A 22255-nucleotide genomic window follows, 5' to 3' on the forward strand; every position below is an offset into this window, starting at 1 on the left:
TATCAGAATTTTAAAAAAATTTCTAGTTGGTACACAAGAAATTCCTTTAATTTCCTGGTGAACTTGATTGGATAATTCACAATATTTCGTATCATATTCTCAGTGATTTTGAAGAAGTAAAGTCATGAAGTCCTGAATTAACTACAAGCTAATGTGTAGCTCACATAATTTTCAGTATTTTGTTTATTTCCAGTGATTTTGAAGAAGAAGTGGAGTTTCGAAGTCCAGAAGTTGTGAGAAAGAATAAAGAATTAAAGAAGAATAGGAAAATATTATCGAGTGATTCCAGTGATGACTCTGAGCGTGGTTGTGACGTCTGGATTGAAATTTACTTACAGGAAGAAAATCAATGGATCTGTAAGTATCATTTTTAGACAGAAAATGAAGCATATTTCTTCTTTTACTGTAGGCCCAAGTTTTCCTGGGTGATCATCATACGTCCCATTTATAGTTTCTTACTAAAGGCATGCTTTTGATTGGATGAAATCCCATGATGTACTCCCACCACCAATGCTTAAGTAGATACATAGGTGTATCATCTTAAATCTTGCCTAATATTATTATATATCCTGTTTGATAAATAGAGGATCTTATTGCCAGATTTAATATTACACCGAGCGTTAACCGTTGTGTGATCAATACTGTTGTTTTCTCCAGGTGTTGATTGTATACGAGAAGTTGTAAATAAACCATATGATATAGAATCAACTGCTACTTATCCTTTACATTATTGTCTAGCTTATAGTAATGGTAAGTATTCACTCTTACAATTTATTTACTGAGTTATGTCCCTTTAACAAATGCCTGGACTAAAGCAATAGCCACCTTTCTTGTATTACAGAAGTTTGTAAATGCAGTGATTTGATTGGATTGTTTGCTAGCAGCCAATCAGAGGCCTTGACAAAAAGTCAGTAAACACTAAGCCATAACTTATACAGTCTGTCTGTTGAGTGCTCTGATTGGCTACATTCGTTGATGTAAAATTCATTATAGATTGCCATTGTGTAGATGCCTTTGGGAGAAATACTATTGCAGTCAAGGTATAAGACAAAGTTTGTAATAGCTTGACATTGTGAAGATGTGACAATAAGTGTCAAGTCAAACAAATTAGTGAGTTTTGTCCCCTGATTAAGGAAAATGCCTCGCCTATTAAAAACTTTTCATATTTCAGATGGTAGTATAAAGGATGTGACGCCACGCTTTGCGTCTGATTGGTTGTCTACAACTCGTAAATTACGTACTGATTCTGATTGGTGGAGAGAAACACTACAGACTTATCGTAGCCAGGAGGAGCAAAATGAACAAGATGATGAACATATTAAAGGTGAGATTCGTTGTGTTAGGATACATGTTAGCTCCACCTATGTTCATGACAGTTTAGAGATTTGATTCGTCCTATCCTTCTGGATCATTTTTCTGCATTTGCCCCACTTAGAGGTCATAAGAGGTTGATAGTTCAATATCTTGACTTACCTCTGACCTCCAAGTTAGCGAACACTAAGGTGGTGAATTGGAACAGATGAAACCACAAAGATTAAAGGCCACCTTAGTGAGTTCTGCAATAATGGTTACTTTTATGTGTTATGAAAATTATTTCCAACTCTTTCTTGTTCTCAGATCAATTGATTAAAAGACCTCTACCAACCAGTATAGGTCAGTTTAAAAGTCATCCATTGTAAGTTTCATTACACATTTGCATCTTTCCAATTTTCCATCAGATGTCTGTAATTATACGAAAATATTGGCTTGACACAAAGCACTAACTTTTTTGAGGACATTGCAGATATCGAATGGCTCTTGGGCATTTCAGATCCACCATTTTGACTTCGGGATTGCCATTTGCATAGGCACATGATTATTAACTTTAATGATAATGAATCAACCAATGAAATGCCCTGTATTCTGAAATCTCTGTCACCTATTTTAAAAATTGAATTGCATGATAATACTATTTGTATGAGCAACATTGTATTAATGTTATATTATTATTAGGTATGTGTTACAAAGACATCTATTAAAGTTTGAAGCTATATATCCTGATACAGCTATACCTGTTGGTTATATTAGAGGGGAACCAATCTACGCTAGGGAGTGTGTCCATGTGGTAAGTATGGATTCAGATGTGTTCCTTCCTTAGAATAGGATCAGACATTTTTGATTGTTGCTTTTTCTAGGCTCAGGATAGGGCACATATAAGCCTGTCCCCTAATCCTAATTTATTTGATAGAAATATTATTTTGCCGCTTGAATCGCAAAATTTTTTCAAATGGAGTCCATTAAATATGTTCTCATGAAAAAATGTCTGACAGACATCATAGAGTACTATCAGATGGGTAAAGAATTATTTTTTTTATCCCATTTCAGTTACATTCTAGAGAAAATTGGATGAAAGAAGGTAGAGCAGTAAGAGTAAGTCAAATTAGAAATTATTTAAGGTGACTTGATCCTGTTCAGATAGTTCCCTTACTTTGTTCAATTGTCTTAGTCAAAATATTTCCATACCAGTTGTCCTGATGAGGATTTTATATCTGAAACGTGTGTTAGTTTGGATTTTGTATGTTTGTAGATTGGTGAAGAACCTTATAAAATGGTCAAATCAAGACCTAAATGGGTAAGTGAGATCTCTTTGTTTTGTTTTAATTGTAGACTGATTAAATGCCAGACTGCATTTTATAAAGCACTTACGATAGCTAGATTTCAGCTCGATTGTAAATCAATAGTATAACTGAACCCTGGATTTTATTTATTCTAATGTTTCAGAAAAAACCCAAGGAGAACCCTGATGCGTTAGATTTAGAGATATTTGGGGAATGGCAGACTGATATATATATTCCTCCACCAGCTGTAAATGTAAGTACATCTGTTCCAAGGAGGCCATTTTGTCAGAGATGTACATTTTTTTCAACTTAAATTCCTATTTCATACATGTTTTATTTGAAGTATTTGCATCTCCAAGGCTTATTCTCATCTCATACAGATGAGGATGTAAGCATTTGTAACTTATAATAAGATTTTTTTTTTTTTTAAATTATGCCTGACATAGGTAATGCAAGGGTCTACTTTCATTTTAGGGTAAAATTCCTCGTAATGAATATGGAAATGTGGAACTATTTAAACCTTGGATGTTACCAGGTGGTACAGTACATCTTCAAGGTGAGTTGAATGACTTGTACTGCAGTCTACCAGCGCCATCAACAAAGGATGAGAAAAACGCTAATATATTCAAAGTCTTCAGCGACGGACTGTACAATAAATTAAATATGAAACAATTATGTATGTCTGGTATTTCTGTCAGCTGGTAAAAGCTTGACATAGGCTCGTATTCTGAAATATGTAACTAAGAATAAGGTCATTTATGTATAGTACTTTAACAAATCAAGGGCAATAACTCATCCAAAATTGTAAGGGCCTTAACTCATGAAAATTTGTTCTTTTTAGTTCAAGGGTTGAACAGAATAGCTAAGAAGTTAGGAATAGATTGTGTGGCTGCCATGGTGGGCTGGGACTATCATGGTGGATTTTCTCATGCACTGTAAGTAACTAAAGGATTAAATGGAAGCACCTAATTGCCCCATTCTTTATAAGACCAAAACTGAAGCCTCTTGTTCTGTAAGGTGGGCATATATAAAATCCCTTGACATTTTGAAATTACAAAAAAAGATGGGGTGCAACATGCTTATAGTGACAGAGAATTTTTCAGATGTCGAGGGTAAGAAGTAGTGCATATTGTACATGCTTGATTCACAATATAGGGTAGACTAAATTTCCCACATGGCACACCTCTATCTTCTCATTTCACCAAGCCTTGTTTAAGCCCCATCAGGAGGAGAAAAGTAGGATGAACAGCTCAATTTAATTTGATTTTATTTGAATTGTAGACTAGAAGGGTTTGTGGTGTGTGAAGACCAGAAAGATATTTTAATGGCCGCTTGGGATGAAGATCAAGAGATACAGAAACAAAGAGAAATGGAGGTATGGTTCAAATCCATATTCTTTTACTTCAATTTTGGTGCACTGTTGGTGTGTTTTTTCTCGTCTTGTCGTTCATGTGTTTATTTGTTCATCTTTAGAAAATAGAGAAGCGAGTGTTAGGAAACTGGAAATTATTGACAAGAGGTTTGTTGATTAAAGAAAGGCTACAGATAAAGTTTGACTTGAAGGTAGGAATATACACTGCTCTGTACGTAGGGGTGTAAAGCAAATAAATGCCCCGCCTGTGCTTTTGTAACTTTGATATTTGTACAAAGTTACAAAAGCACAGGCGGGGCATAAATTTGCTTTTATGTTTGACTAAATTTGTCTTGAATCACCTTCAAAATTAAACACCTTGTTTCTCTACAATTAACAAGCTAGAAAATTATTTCAGCAGTCTTGAATTCTCCTGCAATGTCTTGCAACATTTCATGCAATACTGCCAATATCAAAAACTGAAATTGTAATTTTTTCTCAAATACAGAAAGAAGTAGAACAAGAAAAGGAAATAGTAAAAGAAATAGAAAAAGAAAGGAAGAAAGTGAAGAAAGGTAAAAGTGTAAGAGCGACAGACGCTGCCATGTCTTGGCCACGAAGACAACAAACTGCTGCTCAAGAAGAAAAGAAGAAGAATCAGGAACATTTTGAAGTGGAAACCATGTAAACTGGTCTTGTTTGGTTCCTAGAGCTCTGTGAACAGTGTCAGGAGAGTTGAAAAATAATCGAGATCCTTTTGAAGTAGAGCCTCTTTGGGCATTTTATTAGTGCATTTGGAGCAAAATTGACATGTCAAGTTCCTAGAACTTGGTGCACATTCAGCTAATTTTGAAGTATTTTGGCAGTGTATGAACTTTGTAAATAGTGCTAGAAGAATGGGAAAGGGTTAAGTCATTTTGAAGTAGAGATCACATCAAACAAAGGCATTCTGAAATATATCTATGAACAAATCCGTTTATTTCGATTCTAATTGTTGGAATACTGAAATGAGAGCCAGACATTTAATACCTCAAGTAAGATATGATTGGCTAACGGGAATCAGCAGTGCTGATGAAATTTATACATCACATGGAAACGTGATAAAAAAACAATGCCACAAACAAAAATTCATACTTTTAATTTTTTTCATCACACAAGAACAAACAATCATACCTCAAATAATTAGTTTACATTTTTACAATCTCTTCGTTTCATTATCATATTATAAATAAATCTAATATTTTTTGTAAATTGTTCCTTTTTCAAAATGTATTTTAGTCAACCAAAGATATCCACACATCCCCAAGAACTGACAAAACTAAGACATGACGATTCAATATTTCATCATTTTTTTGTAGTTGATTCAGATTTTTTAGCCTCCTTTGCCTGCTCTGCCAATATTTTTTCCTTCTCAGCTTTCACCAATTCATTCATATCCTAAAAAAGAAAATTTTATTGTTTGGCTTAAAATTTGCTTACCACAATATATTTCTATAAATTTTGATTAGGTGCCAAGTTGCTTATAACCCTTCTAGATAAGGTTCTGATATATTTTATTTGGGCATAAAAAAAACATAACAATGTTGAGACAAAGCCCATGCACTTATCATCTTTAGCTCATACCCTTTTCTGTAATTGAAACAGGCTATCCTACCTTAAGTGGTTTGTAATAAGAATGAACTAACTGAGCTCCAATAAACATAGACACCAAACTTGCTGCCATAAACGAAATATATTTTCCGCCACTAAGTCCCGCTGGCATTTTCAGCCTCTGCTTTCAGTTCAGCTAGGGCTTGATCTCGAATTTGTCTCTTTTTGTATACTGTGTCTGAAATGGAAAAGAAATATGATTTATCCTTACAGGTTTTTTAGAGTTTTTTTTACAATATCAGATACATTTCCAATTCAATATTATACCATTTTGAGAACTATAAGCTAACTTTGAAAATCCTTGGTAGCAAAGCAATAATTTGGTACGCACAGCAATGGGCTTGCTGATACAGTACCTTGTTTCAGACTTGATAAAAATGTTAGGCATTGCATGGCACTCAAACCAGGAGTTATTAAATTATGACTTGTTTATACTGAGTAAAGAAAGACGTGGTATATTATAGATCTATATGAATAAATCGAAAGTAGAATTAGTACGAAATTGACTATTATGAGGGCAGTAAGTGACATTCCTATTTGTTCACGTAGGGTTCTCTGATATATATGTAATGAATGGGAGAGTGATTATCATACTAACAAAAATTCGCTTCCCGAACTGTCCAGTTGACCATGCTAAACTCAAGGACAGCTCCAATGACAACAAAACAGGGCAGGAACCGAAATACACCTAAATACTTTTTTCCCGGCCACTTGTTAACGATAGTTTCTACTGATCGTGAGATTAAACGAGCGACCATGTCACAAAGTATTGTCCAAGCTCAATAGCACTTCAATAAACCGTTACTTTCACTCAATGACATAAGATTACATAATTTCTAACGGTTTTCTCACGTCTGACTGAGCGCCGCCATCTTGGATTTTAATGCGCATGTGAACGTACCAGTGCCCGTAGACAGAATGAATTTGATTGGTCGGCTAAATATAACTCGCCAATCAAATTACAAAAGAGAATAATTAAGCTAACAAAGCTATGGAGGAAAAAATCTACTAGTGGACAAGAGTGAGTATTGTTTTAGAATTTTAAAGATTAATCCCTTGATTGCTACTTATCTTTACAATGCACACAATTAAAATTGTGTTCATCTTTCAATGCCGTAATGATCTTCAAACCGAAAGGCTTTGGTGCACTATGTTTACTTCATTTGTGTCAATGTTTACATCTTGAATTTGAACTTCATCAGATGTGATGATGAGTTTTCAGATTCGCCACTGCACTGTTATCTTCTCACTTGGTTAATAGTCATTGAATTAAATCACTGACTTGTGCCCTTTTGTTTTCAAAATGTTAAATCTGAAAACAGGGATAACTTCTAGGCCCCTTCTAGATACCTGCACTGGGAAAAGGAAATGGCTGTGGAAGGGACGAAAATTTGAATATGAAATTTAAATAGTAGACCGATATGTCCTAACCTGAAAGCTTATATTACTATGTACTCATAGCCTTGTAGAGTAAGTTTGGGACTCTCCTATTTAAATACAGTTCCACATATAGGCCAACTGTGGTTAATGTTCTAAATGAAAGTTATTACACCTTGATTAATCTAGCCTTTGGCTCATGCATATAGCATAATTAAGATTAAAAACAATCCATACTGGTACTGAAAAGAGTAAAGAATGTATCCGAAATTTGTTGTTGAGCTCTTATCAATTATGATGTGATCTTTATTTTTCAGCTGTTACGAGGACAGAAGAAGACTTGACGCAGGACGTAAGAATCAGACTTGACAAAATGACAGCTACATCATTATATCAAGACTCTATTTCACAGAGGTACAAACAATTCCTTAGGCTTATCTCATTCTTTATTTCCTAAAATATTTTTGATTAAGGAATTGTACATATTTCTACCACTAATGTTAACAAATATGGAACTATGGGTTTAGATCTACCAAAGTTAAATTTCCGGCACATTCCTAATCACAGAATAGGTAGAGCTGCTACTGCTAGAGAAGATTTATCTCATTGAGCATTGGATACAAATTTGACTGCCAAGAAAAATCACCCCTAATTTTATCAAATGAGCTCTTCCAATCATGCACGTTTACAGTATCATATTGATATTAAGTATGCTTGTGTTGAAGAGTTCAATAGAAAGCTGAGGGGTGTCAAATAAACTGACACAGAAAAGTGTCATGTAATCTCCACTATATTTCATTTGTTTTGTTTACAGTTTAAATGCTGTTATGGAAGAACGGACACCCCAATTGACGATTCCAATATTAAATCAAGCTACCTCAAAAACAACGCCTAAAAAACCTCGTGCTAAACGAAAACCTAAAGTCAAACAAGAACCGGGAGTTAAAACAGAGCCGACAGATTGGTAAGATTCATTCATTCATAGGATTAAAGGATTACTTCAGTTGACCCTGCTGAAAAGGGTACAGATAATCTTGGAAAGATCCAAAGCCAATAGGTTTTGCCAATAGCTAGGCAGTAGAGAGGATCCTCTTTAACATGGAAATGGTTATTCTTTCATTGAAGATCTCTTCAAATATTCTTTTTTAATGTCTTCAGTTGTGAATTTGAAGAACTATCAAATTTTGTCGGGGATGCTTTCAACGATGATATTTGTAAAATTCAAGTCTGAGTTTTATTGATTCATATTTTATTCTAGGGGTGCATTTGATGCAAACTCTTTCCAAGTACAAGATGGCTGTGAAATTCCAAATAAAAAACTTAAACAAGAGAAGATAACTGATCATTTACCGAAGACCAAGAGAAAACATGACAGATTTAATGGCATGCCAGAGGAGGAAGTGGCTTTGAGATTATTACCTGATCATTTAGCAGAGAATTTAGACATCTTAATAGTAAGTCAATCTTTCTCTCTTTCTTGGACAAATTTTCCTCATTGCACACTGCTCAATGTTAGATGGTGAGGAGAACTCGGTCTCATTAGAGCACGACTGGCCTAGGTCATGAAATATAGATATATATTGTTGCTTGTCTACCTTGTCCAAATTCATTCATTTCATTTCGTCCATTCATTCATTTCATTCATTTCTGTATAATTGCACTCTTCCTACTAGTGACAAAATCTTGAAAAATCTGTTGATCAAACATGTAAATGATGTATTTTAGGTTGGAATTAATCCAGGATTATTTGCTGCCTATGTTGGACATCATTATGCTGGTCCTGGAAACCATTTCTGTAAGTAATTTTTGTGGTTTATAATGATATACCATCCCTATAGCCTCAAGGAAAAATTGACGCTAGGCCGACTCTTGGAAGCACTGGCACAGGCATCAGAATTTTTCTTACCTTAACCCCTACGCTGCTCCCTTGTCCGAGATTTCTTCAGACTTTCAGGATTTAAGGCATTAACGTCAATGTTTTGATTATTCCAGGGAAATGTCTCTACCTGTCAGGGCTCATCCCAGAACCAATGAATGCGTATGATGATTTTAAACTGATAGAACATGGTATAGGCTTCACCAATATTTGTGCTCGAACAACCAGAGGCAGTGCTGATCTCAAAAAGTAAGTTTTATTTTACATAAGAATTGTTGGAGTGTAATTTGAAATGGTGAAATTTGTATATAAAACATTGAAAGTCATTGATTTTAGAGTAGAATTTTATATTGGGATAACATACTGCATAGAAAAGTAAGTAATTGTAACTCATAATTTATATTAGGGTATGTATGACATCGTAAGCTTAATTGTTGACGTACATGTTACATTAATTTCAGACCTGAAATTCAAGAAGGAGGAAGAATCCTCAAAGAGAAATTACAGAAGTATAGACCTAAAATTGCAGCTTTTAATGGAAAAGGTATGTGGTTTTGCGTAAAACTCTTTCCAACAAACTTCTGCTACTCGCTGTTGAATTTCCTTATTTCAATCGTTCAATAAGGTAAAGGAATGTAAGACATAGAAGTGCATTTCAATAACCTAATCCTTAAAGGTATACTGTACTTACTTTTTTCGGTAGTAGTTTGAATTTGGACACTGACAGCTTCTAAATGTACATTCCAATCTCCTACTCCAATCTGTTTTTTTTTTCTATAAGACTTCCTTTTCTTTTCTAAGGATTTGAAATGTTCTGCTATGTCCACTTTGGTGTTTGGTTGTTAATGTATTATATATTAGTTAATGTATTATATATTAGTTATTGTATTATATATTAGTTAATGTATTACATATTAGTTAATGTATTATATATTAGTTAATGTATTATATATTAGTTAATGTATTATATATTAGTTAATGTATTACATATTAGTTAATGTATTACATATTAGTTAATGTATTATATATTAGTTAATGTATTATATATTAGTTAATGTATTACATATTAGTTAATGTATTATATATTAGTTAATGTATTATATATTAGTTATTGTATTATATATTAGTTAATGTATTATATATTAGTTAATGTATTACATATTAGTTAATGTATTATATATTTGTAGGTATTTATGAGATTTTTGTGGGCCACAAGAAGTTTAGTATAGGAAAACAACCAGAACCACTAGAGGGCACTGATACAGTAAGTTTAAATTTTGATATATTGAAATGTTTGACCATTCTTGCAATATGTCTGACTGGTGTACCTCTTCGTAATGACAAGGCTGAGTATTATAAGACAGGCAACGAAAACACCCCTTATTTTACAAATGAGCTGTTCCAATCATACACGTTTACAGTATCATATTTATAGAAAGTATGCATGTGTGGAAGAGTTCAATTAAAAGTTGAGGGGTGTCAAGTAAATGATTGTCTTGAATGACTGTGTGATTTGTTGGAATAGTTTGTGAAGTAATATCTCTGCCAAAATGTCAATTATAATCTGCTTGATATTTCAGGTTGTGTATGTGATGCCTTCATCCAGTGCCAGATGTGCTCAGTTACCAAGAGCAGTAGACAAAGTTCCATTCTATGAAGCGCTGAAGAAGCTTCGTGATCATATCAAGGCGGGAAAACTTCAGGAGCTGGATGATGCTGACGTCACATTCCCTACTCTGGAGTTGAAAATCAAGAAAGAGGAACCCGTTGATGATGGATACGTCAAGGCAGAGCAAGCAAACGGGGAGGAAAAGCCAAAAGCAAAGCCAAAAAGACGTAGGAGTAAGAAATCACTGGAAGCAACAGTCACTTCAGGTGAAATAACTGCACCTTATACAGGGGAAGTAACTCAACCATACTCAGGAACAGTTGGTCCTAATGGACAACCTATTCCCTATATAAAGCAGGAACCTGGAATGAATTCGTATCAACCCAATTCTAATGGTTGCCATGTTCCCTATACCACTCAATCCATGATGATTCCAAACACAATGGCGTCCAATTTTAATATGTCACCATCATATCCACAAGTCCCATTTTCACAGTACCCTATGCATCCCCCTTTCATGAACCCCTTCAATCCTCAAATGACCTTGGCCCCAACCACTAACTACAACCCTTCCACACCTTACACTCAGTCACTAAGCAACACAGACTCCATGGTAATGACACCATCCACGCCCACATTGCAATCGTTGAGCAATCAATCAGGTCGGGCGCTTTCAGACAGACCTGAAAATTTATCTATGGCATCGTTGAACAAGTCTCCACAAGGCTCTCCAACATCGGTTCACAATTCTCCCCCTTCCACACCTTCATCTACTCAAAATTCACCCCAATCACAAACTTCAGTTACTTCCCTTCAATCTGCTCAGATTCCCTATTCAAATCATAGTCAAACTCAAGCCAGCCCTTCGTCAACGCATGCCTCACACATGTCAACATTTCATCCAACAACATTCACCCACACATCAGCATTCAACCCCCCACCCACCTACTCACCAACATTTAACCCCCAAATGTCTCATCCAGCCCCCTACCCGCATTTACCAATGGGTAACAACGGGTTCCTACCAAATATGAATTTCCCGCCTTCAGCTTGGAACCCATTTTACTCAGGGCAGTATTATCCCCATGTGGTTAACCCTCATTTAATGAACGGAGTTCAAAATTCTCAGGGAGGTAACAGGGAATCAACTGAAGAGGTATCCCCAAAAACCACTGAAAGCTCTAAGGATACAGAGAGCAATCCCTCAGCGCAGTCTAGTCCATCTGTCCCCAAAATCAAAGCAGAGCCAGTGGATTCTAGTTATGATTTGACTAATTTATGATGACTGATCAACGTTAGATTTTAATTTAGTGGATCACTTTATGATTCTAAACCAAAGACAGCAATACGTTTATCAAGCAAAAATCATGCACACCTTGTCGGAATCCATAACTAAAACACAAGTACTCGCGGTCCACTTTTAAGGACTCCAAATCGAGTGGATCACTTATGTTTTGAATCCGAATATGGCTAATCAATCAAAGATATTTATGCATTTTTCAAAATAACCAAGCTCTTTACTTCAAAAGGTCAAATAGTAATAGACAGATTTATATAAAGTGTTAAGAATTTCTTAAACTACCTGAAAATCATGTGCTTGTGTTTATGGTGATGTGCTCGACTATTCTGCTGGTAACATGAAATATTAGGTGCAATCTAACTTAATAATTGTAAATATAGAAATTTATTAGATTGTTTTGTTATGGTATAGTAGTTTTAGTTATTGTTTCTTGAATACAATGTTAAAGACAAATTTAGGTTTAAAACCTAACCCACTTTTTATCCAATCAAATTGGTTGAATTTCCAATTCAATGGCTCACCTACTAGTTAAGAATATCACAATCATTGATTGACAGCTAAGTAAGGTTCTGAGTCAGTAAGATTAAGTAAAATTTTCATGGTAAAAAAGTGGGTATATTTGCTCCCCTCGCCTATTAAACTACTAAAGTCTTACTTAATTTGATCTAACAATTAAATTTTTTTGAGCTAAGCCGTTATTTGAATTGTATTATGTGAAGATATTGAGTGATTTGAAACTTGCTATTTGTGTATTTGTATCTCAGGGATTTTATTTTAATTAAGTTTTTATTAATTAATTTATTTTATCTGTATTTTACAAGTGCTAATTGTCTGTGTATGTGAGATAACTTATTTGTATGATTGTTTTTTTACATGTGAATCTCTTAACTTACTTAGAATATAATCATTGTACTTGATTGAATTTCCCTCAATGCACACTGCATGGCATTGTGCATAAAACACAATTTTAGTTATTCCATTAGCCTATGAAAAAATGGGACATGAACTAATTTTTTCTAACTCAATGAGGCGCAGAACAGTTGAAAATAAAGCACTATTTCATTTCATAAAGGTGCCATTTTTATTAGAGTTAAGTTCATAATGAAAATAAGGGAACCCATCTTTAAGAGGCAGAAAACGTAGGATGTAAAACTCCATTTCATTTATAAACGTGATCTCTGTTTGTTTCATCATTTTTATTTGTAAATAAAGCCCAATCATGATTATATATTAACTATCAAAAATTTGGGACAAATTTCTTATAATATCATTTTATCCATTTTTACATGAACATAATATAAACATGAAATAAATGATGAATTTTAAGTTTTTGTTCTGCAATATTAGGGTTTTTGATTGGCTTTGAATCTTGCTAACTCTAAAAGAGACTGTTGTAGATATATTGATCATTAATTGCCAGTAAGTTTTAAAAATTATGCCGCTTTGGTCAATTAGTTGACCTCAGTTGACTTCACCACCACAATCTCACAATACCCCCCTCCCTCTCCCTTTTTTATAAGCTTTCAGTCCCCCTGTCATCCCAGTTAGTAACGTATCTACATTTCAAACTAGGTTTCTTCTACATTTAGATTATCTTGTCTCTATTGTGTATTTGAAAATTAAATGTGGTCTGAAAATCTTTAGTGAAAACAAGAGTTATCTTTCTTAGTTACAGCTGATTTCATTAAACCATTTGCACAGTTCAATGGAGATGTGCATGACCCGTTATGTAATCAAATTAGAATTAATGGGATTTTTTTAGGGGTGATTAGTTGAAAATTGTGATATAACCAAAAATAATATTAGTTTAAAAAGGTCGAGGACTTTTTAACAGGTCGTTTTCTGGTGAAAATGCGTTTGACAGTTTTGACATATTATACTCGCGTCTGACTCTACTTAAACATAAATAAAGAATGGCTGCCGTGTTACCTGACGATGTTCTGCTCCAGACAAGTTTGGAAATCGACCATAAGCCTTATGTTGTCACCCTCACACGCTCCCAGTTGGTTCTGGAGGCTTCGGAATCGGCGCCTGTGTCGGAGGGGTCGAACTATGAGGCTTTTATTAGTAAGTATATTGTGATATTTTCCTGTAAAATTTGTTACTATGTTATACATTGTGTTTCTTTGTTCGTAGTTTATATTTAGATATTCATAAATTTACATGACTTCCAGTGTGAGACTTCTTATAGCTTATAATTGTGCTCATCAATTCACTGATTTTTCGATCCTAATTTTGCCAAAGATAGTTATTTTTGTCATTGGGTCAGTGGTGGTATAGGGATGGTGGGGAGGGCATTTGCCAGGGTACACATTTTTGTGTTAAAATATGTGTCAGAATGCACCAAATCAAATCGATATTTTGAAAGTTTTCATGGGGGCCCTCTCAGCCACACGATTATAGGCTTCAACCCCTCAAAAAAGTTGTTGCATTTTGAATTGACAGTTGTCCCCTCACCGAGTCAGTCTTACTATTCCTTTAAGGCCACCTGTTTGTAGGTTAGTATGTCTAGCGTTTCGTATGATGTATTGAAATTCAATATATTTAAAATAATGACCCCATTCTTGTATGTAATAGCAACAAAAGCTGTTACATTGACTCAAAGAGAGACAAGACCAATTAGTTGCAATTTTACCTGGTTGATTGCTTTCTCATTGACATGGACATATTACTAGCTCTTTGTTGAAAAAATCAGATTTGAGGACTGTTGATTCCTTTGTATTTGCCAGTTAAGTCCAAGGTAGAATTGACTTTAATGTACATGTATTAATTTTGTTGTATTTGCCAGTCATGTGTGACTAGAACTCTAGGGAATTGATTTGGTTGTATTTTTTTCCAGTTACTTTTGAATTATAGTTCTAGGCAGATGATGTGACTATTTGCCAGTCATGTCTGACTAGAGATTGTTGAATGCCAGTTATAGAAGGCAGACTAGAATAAATTTGGTTGTGTTTACCAGTCATGTCTGACTCTGATTATATTGGTATTGAAATTTTGAATTTTTCGTATTTTTTAGGAGTTAAAACAGATATGATAGATCTGAATGAAGTTATTGGTGTGAGAGTTGAACATCCAGCATCTAGTAAAGATAAAACACTAAATAAGGATGTCAATACTTATACTGCTTTGGAGATGTTGCCTTTACAGGTAAAAACAAACACATATTTCTTACAAGGATGATAACTTAGGTTCATGAGGATCCTTTATACCAGTTGGTCCTTGGCCAAACCTTTTGGATCTGTACTTGTTTGCTAACCTAAAGGTCCAGGCTTCCATTCAAACATAGGTCCAGGTAATAACTCTCCAATAGCATTCCAGTCAGTGATGCAGGTCCCTCGACAGTTGGAAATAAAAAAAGAGCAAGGCTAATGCTGATGTCCTGACAAAATTTTACCCATTGTACACTGCATGTCATTGCCCTTCTTCATAAGCCGAAGTGGAACTCAGAGCTCCATTTTATTTTTCAGTTGAACGTATTCACTGTGTATTACATTATAAAATCCAATAAACATAGATGGCGCTATAAAGCTCTGAATATAACATGTCGTGACCACAATACCAGTCAACTCTGGGTGGAAAGTATACGCAAAACTATACACAATATATGTAAGTAACTTTACAATGAAATTATGAAACTGTAATAAAGGAGTAAGTAAAAAAAAAGCAGGCACCTTTTCTGACATTGATTATCGTATAAATAAAAATCACAAGTACTAACGATCTGAGTCGCACAACGAAACCTGAAATCCTAAACAACATAATGGCAATACATTGGTAGCAGATAGTTAACTTTTGAAATGAAGAAGTATATCAATCATAAGCAAGTAAGTATTTCATTGTGGAAAGTGGTATCAGGTGTCTAAAAGAGTAAGCATAACTATGGAAGGAAAAACTATGAACTACCCCTCAAAATTTGTATCGCATAATTTCAGGTCCAAATCGTCCAAAACGTCTCCTAGTTTTTATTAACCCTATTGGTGGAAAGAAAAAGGGGCCAAAGATCTACAGTGAAAAAGTGGGGCCATTGTTTGAAATTGCTGGAATCTACACAGAAGTCATAGGTATGTTTTGATTATCTTTAGCGATTAGATGGGTGTAGATAATCCTGCAGAGCTTAATGCCAATGGTTTGGCCATGGAATAGCTTGTAGGACAGAATCCTAGTGAAACCAAGTTACCTTTGTAATAAATGGATCTCATAATATATCTACATGTAGTCTTAAAAAGGAAGGCTTATCTGACATGTCCTTTCAAAACCCTGGCATGTTTTTTATGGCATTAACATATCAAACACTATATTTTTTTTTTTTTTTTATTATAGTCACTAAGAGACAGTTTCATGCTAGAGATGTACTGAGAGAATGTGATTTGTCCAAATACGATGGGTAAGTTAACTTTGAATTGGGTGTAGGTTGGGGCATCTATTGAATTGTCCTTAAAACCTAACTCTAAGACTGAGACTTTGTTGGTATTGTCTGACATGCGTTTCCAACGTTTCTATCAGTAGTCACTGACGCCCAAACTATACCTGTCTATGACAAGGATATAGTCTGGGAATGTTTATTGAAATTTCTGTTACCAAGCTGTCAAATTCCATCAAGGGAGATAACTACAATTAAATTCAATCTTTGATACTGATTTTAAAATTGTTTTTAGTGAATGATGAAAGACTGTTCTGCCACTTAATTTTAATCTTTTCTACTCTAGTGACCATTCTAATGACCACATGTTTATGTCATGATGATGCCAAGAGATGTCACATGACATTCTGAAAGTTTGGAGTCAGTGTTGAAAGGGTTAAAGTTTATCTGTGAAGCTGTATTGAGTGAATATGTAGGCCTATGTGATATCATTATACTGTTGTCTTATTTCAGAATAATCTCTGTCGGTGGAGACGGCACATTCTCTGAGATATTAAACGGTTTATTGGACCGAACCATGAGGGATTGTGGGATAGCTCAAACACCCCACAGCGATCCTGTCAGTCCGAAAATTCCAGTCGGCATCATTCCCGCAGGTTGGTAGTCTAATTTTTGAATAAGTCAAGAGACATAACTCATATATTGTTCATCTACAAATTGTGCAATGCGAACCCATACTAGATCTCATCAATCTCATCAAACCAAGAACAGAATTCAGCTCTATCATGTGAGTTGGTTACTTTGGCCTCAGGGATTTAACCTGTATTTTGAGACCAGCCATCCGATCCTGGCATTATCTCTGAAACTAAAAAAGGGTAGTAACTCCAGATTTGGAGTTCAGACCACAATATTATCAATTTACAATAAGAGTTCTCTCTTACATATATTACCTAGACTAATGAACTTGTATTACTTATTTGTAGGTTCGACTGATAGTATAGTCTATACAACTATAGGTATCAGTGATCCTGTTACTTCAGCTCTTAATATTATTTTTGGTAAGCACTATTATAATTTTAGATGTTAACAAGGAGAAGTCCAGGGGGCTGGGAGCTGCTACAGGCCTCCAGAAGCTAAAGAATTTCAGATGGCCTGAGAAGGATTCTGAGCATTAAGAAGGCTCAATTTTCACTTTAATAAGATACCTTTCACAGCGGTGTTGTGTATGGTCTGAGATTTGAAATACAAGTATAAATTTTCAACTGTTGATCAGCCGGAAATGAATTTTAGTATGACCAATTGCTAATCAAATACTTCAATATAAATTAAACCCTGTTTGATAATTGTAGTAACTTTAACATTAAGAAACCCACAATTAAGATGGAAGCTCTGTTTATATTTCAGGAAATAAACTAGGACTTGATGTTTCTGCAGTTCATCAAAGAGGGGAGTTTTTAAAATACAGTGTTAGTTTCCTTGGTTACGGTTACTATGGTGATTTAGTGGCTGACAGTGAAAGGCTACGATGGATGGGACCAAAACGATATAACTGGTCTGGTAAGCAACTTTCGTGTGTTTGGATTACTAGGGGGTGGGGCGGAGGGCATGCACATAATGAGAAATTTTGATGATCTGTACCCACACAAATGGTCCAAAGGCTATTGGGATTTTTCAAACACCCTATAACCTTATCTTGTTGGATTTTTTCAGGTTTTAAAAAGTTTTTATCGAAGAATACGTACGAGGGTGAAGTCTCGTTCATTTCCTCTACAGATACGTCTCATCATCCTAGAGACGGAAATAAATGTCTTAAAGAGTATGAAATCTTTTACTTTATTGCACTTTTCTTACTTTACACGATTAAAGATGGGTTTCCTTATTTTTTAGTGTCAAATTAAGCAAACTATTTGATTAATTGATGTTTCTAATGAATTAACATGTAATCTTGATCATATCATTATTTTTTTATTGCATAGAGTTTTAACCAATTGTAAATGTCCATGTATGTACAGTCTGGATAAACAATAAGACTTTTTGACGTTTCTTGATCGGTCACTCATTGGAATTATGCTGGTAATTCTCTTCTAATTTAGCTAATTATGAACTAATTATGGACAAGTGAGACAAACTGGTATTTTTCCAATTCATTAGAAAACCTCTACTTTCTATTCATAGAAATATTAGCATTTTCATTTTCAAAATGAAAATCAGGGAACCTATCTTTAAGTTTTGGGTACACTGACCAATTTTGATGGCGATAATATCCTAAGACAAAATGGGTAGTGATTGGTCGTGTCTGCTGGTTTGCAGTTGATCTCATTCATTTGTTGTGACCTAGCTTATTTTTATCACATGCTAGGCCATCCTGGATTAAAGCAAATGCTTTCTTTTGATTAATATGTAAATATTACTTATAGTTGTAGTATATGTAAACGAGCCAGAGAAAATAAAAATCAAAGTACAGGCAAATCTATTAGTGCTCAAATTAGTAAGTAACTTATCATATCTTTACATATATCCCTGTTAATATGGGCCATAATTTTACTTTTCATATGTATCGGATCAGTACGTTTTGTATTTTGATTTGAAATTTGAAACCCCCTTCATTTAGGTATTTTATTTTGATTTTTTTGTTGCAGGTAAACCTACAGAGAATTGGCAGAAAGTGCGGGGACGATTTATTTGTATCAACGCTCACACTATGAGTTGTCGATGTGCATTGAGTCCAGAGGGCGCTTCTCCCTCCTCTCATATCGGTGACGGCCATGCTGATTTAATATTGATATCCAATTGTTCCCGAGTGAATTATTTTAGACATTTATATAGATCATCAGACAGGACCTCTGATCAGGTAGGTCACTAGGGGAGGGAAGGGTAAGGTATGTTAAGGTAAAAGGTGGGGTGGGTGTTAAGGGGGGGGCATCTTTAGCTCTGAAATGTCACGAGCCATTGAAATGAATCTGCAATCTTAGGTAGACGAATATTCCTGCCATTGGAGACTAATTACCTCCCTTGACAAGTAGCTTAGGTCCAGGATCCTCAATCTAACCCTTTTGGTTGCAGACGGATATTCTTGTCATTGCTTCCTAATTACCTCCCTTATGACAAGAGGTAGATTAGGTAAATCAAGGGGAGGGTTGTAGCTTAGTCAGTTAATGTGCTGATGGTATCATTTATGGAAAATGGTGGTCATGAGTTCTTATTCCTGCTCTGATAAATAGGTCATCTTTACTCAAAAGTAAATTACAAGCTGTGGCAAGCTGCTATCCTTTTAGAGTTCTAGCACTATGTCGGTTTTTTTTTTAGCAGGTGCCCTTTTAAACTAAAACACATCATTTCACTTTCAGTTTGATTTTAATTTTATCCAAGTTTTTCGTGTGAAAGAGTTTAGATTTGATCCTCTACCAGAACACGATGATGACGCAGACGAGCAAACCATGACAAAAATCAAAGAAGGGCGATCTCAATTACGTCCAGCCACCATCCGTAACAGTGTTTGGAATTGTGATGGTGAAATACTGGATCATCCAAATCTACATGTAAAGTACGTATAATTATGTTGGTGCACGCTGAGAGGGGGTCTTTGCTATTGTATAATGCCTGGAATGATCAGAGTGATGGCCTGACTAATAAGTGATGCTTTGATTTATCAAAGTGATGCCCTGACTGATCGGAGTGAAGCTTAAAATAATAAAGAGTGATATCCCACCCAAATCAACAAGAAGAATATTCTGATGAAGGAAGACGATTTACATTAAGGTGTAAGGTCTGATCTTTTTAGCTGATCATTTTTTTTTTCGTATTTTTTCAGGGTTCACTGTCAGTTGATACAGTTATTTGCCGGTGGAATTGAAGAAATCGGCAAGGAAGAAGTATTTCAATGTCCGCCATGTTGTTCTCGGAAAGATGACAGATAGTCTAAATTATTTATTTATTTTAATAATCATGCCTGTTTCTTGCGTTAAATATCGTCAATCAAACGGAAACTGTTTTAATTTTAATTTCAGGCTAAATATTCTTGAAATGATCGAAACACTAGGATATCCTAACACTATTAGAATTAAGGACCCTAGGACAGCCTAGCGTTAAAACCGTTTCGAGAATATACGGCCAGGAACTTAGACATGGTGGTACTTGGCATTGCATCAGTGATATTGAATATTGATCTGCACGATCAAGGGTTACATGTGGAAACTCACTCTCGCACCTTTGAGAGATCTAAATCAAATTTTAAAAAAACTTTTCATTCCCAAGGCTGTGACATATTTGTTGTTTTTTCTTTTTAAATTTTGTGGTTTGATGTTTTATATCAGCAATTTTGTACAAAGTTTTGATTTTAGTCAATGTATCAAAAAATGAATTTCTGTGGATGTAGAACATTCAATACCTTTGACACTTTAAGTGATCGTTTTTCTGGCTTGTGCTGTACAGAATATTCATTTTTGATTTTCCAAAGATTGCACTATACAATTGTTTTTCTGCTTCTTGCTGTGCTAAAATATTTTTATTTGAATGTAAATGTTTTTCTAACTCTAGCTGTAATGAGTTTTTTGGGAACAATTTTATGTAAACCAGTTTTTATTTGAATATAAAAATAATTTAAAGTAATTATCTGTAAAATGTGTTGTGTATTTATCCATATATACAGTGTAAAATCTAAATTTAGTCTTACTTTTGGGTTTTCAAAAATACATCACTGTAATCAGACAACTCATTATAGGGCATCACTGTAATCAGGCAAATAATAGGGTTCCACCGTAATCAGACAAATAATAGGGTTCCACTGTAATCAGGCAACTAACAGGACCTAACTGTAATCAGGCAAATAATAGGGCATCACTGTAATCAGGCAACTAATGGGACATCACTGTAATCAGGCAACTAATAGGGTATCACTGTAATCAGGCAAATAATAGGGCATCACTATAATCAAGCAACTAATAGGACCTCACTGTAATCAGGCAACTAATAGGGTATCACTAGGACCTCACTGTAATCAGGCAAATAATAGGGCATCACTGTAATCAGGCAAATAATAGGACCTCACTGTAATCTGACAAATAATAGGACATCACTGTAATCAGGCAACTAATAGGACCTCGCTGTAATCAGACAAATGATAAGACATCACTGATATCAAGCAACTAATAGGGTATCACTGTAATCAGGCAACTAATAGGACCTCACTGTAATCAGACAAATAATAGGACATCACTGTAAGCAGACAACTCATAGGACCTCACTGTAATCAGACGAATAATAGGACCTCTCTGTAATCAGGCAAATAATAGGGCACCACTGTAATCAGGCAACTAATAGGACCTCACTGTAATCAGACAAATAATAGGACACCACTGTAATCAGGCAACTAATAGGACCTCTCTGTAATCAGGCAAATGATAGGACATCACTGTAATCAAGCAACTAATAGGACATCACTGTAAACAGGCAAATGATAGGGTATCACTGTAAGCAGACAACTCATAGAACCTCACAGAAATCAGACAACTACTAGGACATCACTGTAATCAGGCAACTAATGGGACCTCACTGTAATCAGACAAATAATAGGACACCACTGTAATCAGGCAACTAATAGGACCTCTCTGTAATCAGGCAAATGATAGGACATCACTGTAATCAAGCAACTAATAGGACCTCTCTGTAATCAGGCAAATGATAGGGCATCACTGTAATCAAGCAACTAATAGGGCACCACTGAAATCAGGCAACTAATAGGGTATCACTGTAAGCAGACAACTCATAGAACCTCACAGAAATCAGACAACTACTAGGACATCACTGTAATCAGGCAACTAATAGGACCTCACTGTAATCAGACAACTAATAGGACATCACTGTAATCAGGAAAAATAATAGGACATCACTGTAATCAGGCAACTAATAGGACATCACTGTAAACATACAACTCATAGGACCTCACTGTAATCAGACGAATAATAGGACATCACTGTAATCAGGAAACTAATAGGACATCACTGTAAGCAGACAACTCATAGGACCTCACTGTAATCAGGCAACTAATAGGACCTCACTGGAATCAGGCAAATAATAGGACATCACTGGAATCGGGCAAATAATAGGACATCACTGTAATCAAGCAACTAATAGGAC

General features: G+C 35.0%; 4 protein-coding genes across 4 annotated transcripts; 3 read left to right on the top strand and 1 right to left on the bottom strand.

Moving 5' to 3' along the window:
• Nucleotides 1-218: 218 nt before the first annotated feature.
• Nucleotides 219-4196, top strand: LOTGIDRAFT_132355 (hypothetical protein; the record flags this gene model as incomplete). The annotated part of the gene is made up of 12 exons (XM_009066734.1): nt 219-357; nt 658-750; nt 1172-1324; nt 1618-1675; nt 1993-2104; nt 2365-2409; nt 2567-2611; nt 2761-2850; nt 3072-3153; nt 3439-3532; nt 3879-3972; nt 4071-4196. Coding segments are annotated over 12 exons (1131 nt in total), but the record flags the coding sequence as incomplete, so codon positions are not given.
• Nucleotides 4197-4645: 449 nt separating this feature from the next.
• Nucleotides 4646-6407, bottom strand: LOTGIDRAFT_222222 (hypothetical protein). The gene is made up of 3 exons (XM_009066735.1): nt 6197-6407; nt 5603-5776; nt 4646-5385 (listed from the first exon to the last, which is right to left on the bottom strand). The coding sequence occupies exons 1-2, from the start codon at nt 6354-6356 to the stop codon at nt 5694-5696; spliced, it is 243 nt and encodes an 80-aa protein (XP_009064983.1). The 5' UTR covers nt 6357-6407; the 3' UTR covers nt 4646-5385; nt 5603-5693.
• A 1920-nt stretch (nt 6408-8327) lies between these two features.
• On the top strand, nt 8328-10581 carry LOTGIDRAFT_132396 (hypothetical protein; the record flags this gene model as incomplete). The annotated part of the gene is made up of 6 exons (XM_009066736.1): nt 8328-8429; nt 8701-8770; nt 8968-9100; nt 9313-9395; nt 10039-10115; nt 10432-10581. Coding segments are annotated over 6 exons (615 nt in total), but the record flags the coding sequence as incomplete, so codon positions are not given.
• Nucleotides 10582-13673: 3092 nt separating this feature from the next.
• Nucleotides 13674-20037, top strand: LOTGIDRAFT_168829 (hypothetical protein; the record flags this gene model as incomplete). The annotated part of the gene is made up of 13 exons (XM_009066737.1): nt 13674-13827; nt 14777-14907; nt 15228-15366; nt 15693-15821; nt 16081-16144; nt 16634-16776; nt 17104-17178; nt 17525-17677; nt 17831-17936; nt 18538-18608; nt 18760-18971; nt 19468-19664; nt 19932-20037. 13 exons carry the CDS (start codon nt 13674-13676, stop codon nt 20035-20037), a joined length of 1680 nt encoding a protein of 559 aa, XP_009064985.1.
• Between the last annotated feature and the right edge of the window lie 2218 nt (nt 20038-22255).

The sequence above is a fragment of the Lottia gigantea genome (genome assembly GCF_000327385.1).
Source record: "Lottia gigantea unplaced genomic scaffold LOTGIsca_79, whole genome shotgun sequence".
NCBI lineage: Eukaryota > Metazoa > Mollusca > Gastropoda > Lottiidae > Lottia > Lottia gigantea.